This window comes from Solanum stenotomum, chromosome 7, assembly GCF_019186545.1.
Source record: "Solanum stenotomum isolate F172 chromosome 7, ASM1918654v1, whole genome shotgun sequence".
Taxonomy (NCBI): domain Eukaryota; kingdom Viridiplantae; phylum Streptophyta; class Magnoliopsida; order Solanales; family Solanaceae; genus Solanum; species Solanum stenotomum.
This window is the reverse complement of record NC_064288.1, coordinates 8,401,722-8,404,642: the sequence shown is the minus strand read 5'-3', so window position 1 is coordinate 8,404,642 and position 2,921 is coordinate 8,401,722. Positions and strand designations below refer to the sequence as shown.

The window sequence follows — 2,921 nt, the reverse complement described above, 5'->3', positions numbered from 1 at the left end:
GGTAGAATGTTTGATTAAAGAGTAAATTTTAAATTGTGTTAAGAATATATCCACGTACTCATCACATAGGATAAGAAAAGTGGGACATGAGACTTACAATATATGCCTAAAATTGGATGCCAACCATAAATATATCAAAAAAGTTATGACGAGGATAAATATAATCTATTTCTGAGGTAGAGGGCAAATATGACCCTTTTCTGTAAAAAAAACATAACCAAGAGAAATATTTGTAATATTGTGTTTAGGGTTTTCTAAACCAATAAGAAACACTCAATTTTTTATTTTTTTGCAAAACACTACTCTCATTCGACAACAACTCTTAATACGTATGCAAATGTGAAAAGGTGGAGACTACAATTTCTTAAAAAGAAGATGAAAAACTTAAGACAAGAAATATTTTGAAATCACATTTGACATTTAAATTATGAGTTATGACATATCAAACAAAATAAACTTTTATCAAATTATATACTTGATATATTATAGGAATTGTATAATTGAAGTTATTGGTTTGAGCTTGTATATTTCTCTTCAATTTTTGTGCAATTTATCACACACTAATTATAATATTTTCAAAGTTCTTGTACTAGTTAAGCATGAGATACATGGGCAACATACATGTTCAAGTATATATATATATATATATATCGTTATAACAACTCCACACAATTTAGCATGGAACAAACGTACAACGCACGTGCCCAGAACTAATGCTTATAAAAAGAGACTGTGAAATAAGGATATTCAGTAACGAAACAACGAATTAATAATGAAATTCCTAGTTTAAAGGATAGGACGGAGAAATAAGGAAAAAGAAATATATTTTCCTCCTATTTTTACTCATCTTAAGTATACATTTAACCATTTATTTAGGGGAGATTAACAAATACACTTAAATTTAGCGACAACCAGTAAGTATCGATACATATAAAAATAGGATTCCTATAAATTATATTAGGGTTGTGATCCTTCACCATACAACCATGGCTGACATATTGCCGGAATGTCTCGTTCAAAAAATACTCAGTTTTCTTCCTAGCTATAATCAAGCATCCAAGATGAGTATTCTCTCCAAAACATGGCTGCAAGCGTGGTCGACTCTTCCCAACTTGAAAATCTTTTTATTTTGTTGGGAAAGCCGTACAAAGATAGTGGACACAATCATGGAGAGATATGGGAAGGGGAAAATTCCTATACAAAAGTTTGAATTATCAGAGATTTTTGCTGATTCTCTCCAACTTTTCCCTATGGTTGATAAGTGGCTTCTGATTGCACTTGAGAATGGTGTAAAAGAACTTGTACTCCACTTTAAATCATACCCGGCGCCTATTTTAACAATCTTGGCAGCCAAATCTTTAAGAGAATTGGTTCTGCACGATTGTACTCTTATGCCTGTTTCATTAGCTAGTGGAGTTGTGAATTGCAGTTCATTAAGAAAGATTTCTCTATCTAATGTAACATTAGACGAAAACATGCTTCAGACTCTACTTAATAGCTGTCCCTTGATTGTCTCTTTCATCGTTGAGAATTGTTCGGGAATGAATGTTCTAAAGATCAAATCGGCTTCACTGAAGGTCTTGAAGATTATACAATATTGCAAGATATGTAACATTGATGCTCCAAATTTGGTATCCCTTGACTATAAAGGGTATGAAATTCCTGAACTTAACATTGCAAGAGAGTCAAAAATCATTCTTCATTGTCTCCTCAGTTTAAATACGGCATGGTTTTGTAAGTTGAGGAAGTTTCTATCAAATTCATCCTCTTGGTCTGAAGTTAGCCTTTGTATATTAAAATGCGATGAGATCAACATGACAGATGTGCAAATGGACCACATAGGTTCTAGTGGAGGGGTGGACGTTTTAAATCTCAATATGCTACTGATGGATGAAATTATAGAGTGCCCAACTTTTGTGGATGCTTTGCTATGGAGTTGTCATCCTGGGAGACTCAACTTAATCTCAATTGATATTGAAACAGTTACACGTTTAATTGATCGTTTAATGTATATGAAAAATTTGAGTCATTCTACTTCTCATGCAAGCACACCTTGGAATAGTCAATTAAAAGATGTAAAAGCTTTTGATAGAAAAAACCAGTTGCTGCAACTCGGAAGTGAGGAGCTTGCAAAAAGGATTATGGAAACTTATTTTATATTAGATTGGTGATGCAGTTAATTCATTTGTCAGGATGTATTTTGTTTGTTTTCCACATCTACCTTTAAATTCTTTCACTTCCGTACACATGACATGAGTCTTTCTTTTTCTTTAAAATTTTAAAAGTTGCATAAGCATGAAGTTGACAACCTAATAAGTTGTTATTTTTGCGAGTAGAGTGTGGTGAAGAATGTTGTAAATTTGTCGGAATACAATTCAACGTTGTTACAGTAGTACAGAGCTCGAGCATGATATATTTCTCTGTTTTCCTTCTTTTGAGATGCTCATAGGGACTTTGAGGGCGTTTTCATTTCTTTATTATATATAACAGCACAACTTATTAGAGTATATATACCAGTTTTTGTATCAGAAAGAGGTACTTACTTTGTACTTACCTTTCAATATCATAGGGTGTCTTAGAAAAAGCAATCCCCTTCCCTACACGTGTATTAACTTCATACTTGCCGCTGCTGGAGTATACGTAGGTAATGCTAATTAATACTAGGTTTCTTAAAGTTCGGCATTCTGATATTCCTTTCAAAATATCATTCTTAATAGATCCACTACAGTCTACAGATGATAAAGTTGCAGGACTTGGTATCCCCACATGTTATAGTTGTAATTATAGTCCTAATAATGCGTCTTGCCTAGAGTGTGTAGACATGTGGTGGAGATTCGATGGGGAGAATTATTATGGCTTTCACATTAAAACTGGAGAGGGATCAAGCAACTGGGCATTTACACTGAAGTTTGTATAGACAC

At 33.3% G+C, this 2,921-nt stretch overlaps 1 protein-coding gene across 1 annotated transcript; it reads left to right on the top strand.

The window, feature by feature from the left end:
• Window positions 1–986: 986 nt before the first annotated feature.
• LOC125870163 (F-box/FBD/LRR-repeat protein At1g13570-like) lies at window positions 987–2,406 on the top strand. Its single transcript, XM_049550510.1, has one exon. The coding sequence runs from the start codon at window positions 987–989 to the stop codon at window positions 2,169–2,171; it is 1,185 nt and encodes a 394-aa protein (XP_049406467.1). The 3' UTR covers window positions 2,172–2,406.
• Window positions 2,407–2,921: the final 515 nt, after the last annotated feature.

Excerpts from the sequence above, each read along its gene's own strand:
- LOC125870163 (XM_049550510.1), top strand. The coding sequence starts at position 987 with ATGGCTGACATATTGCCGGAATGTCTCGTTCAAAAAATACTCAGTTTT.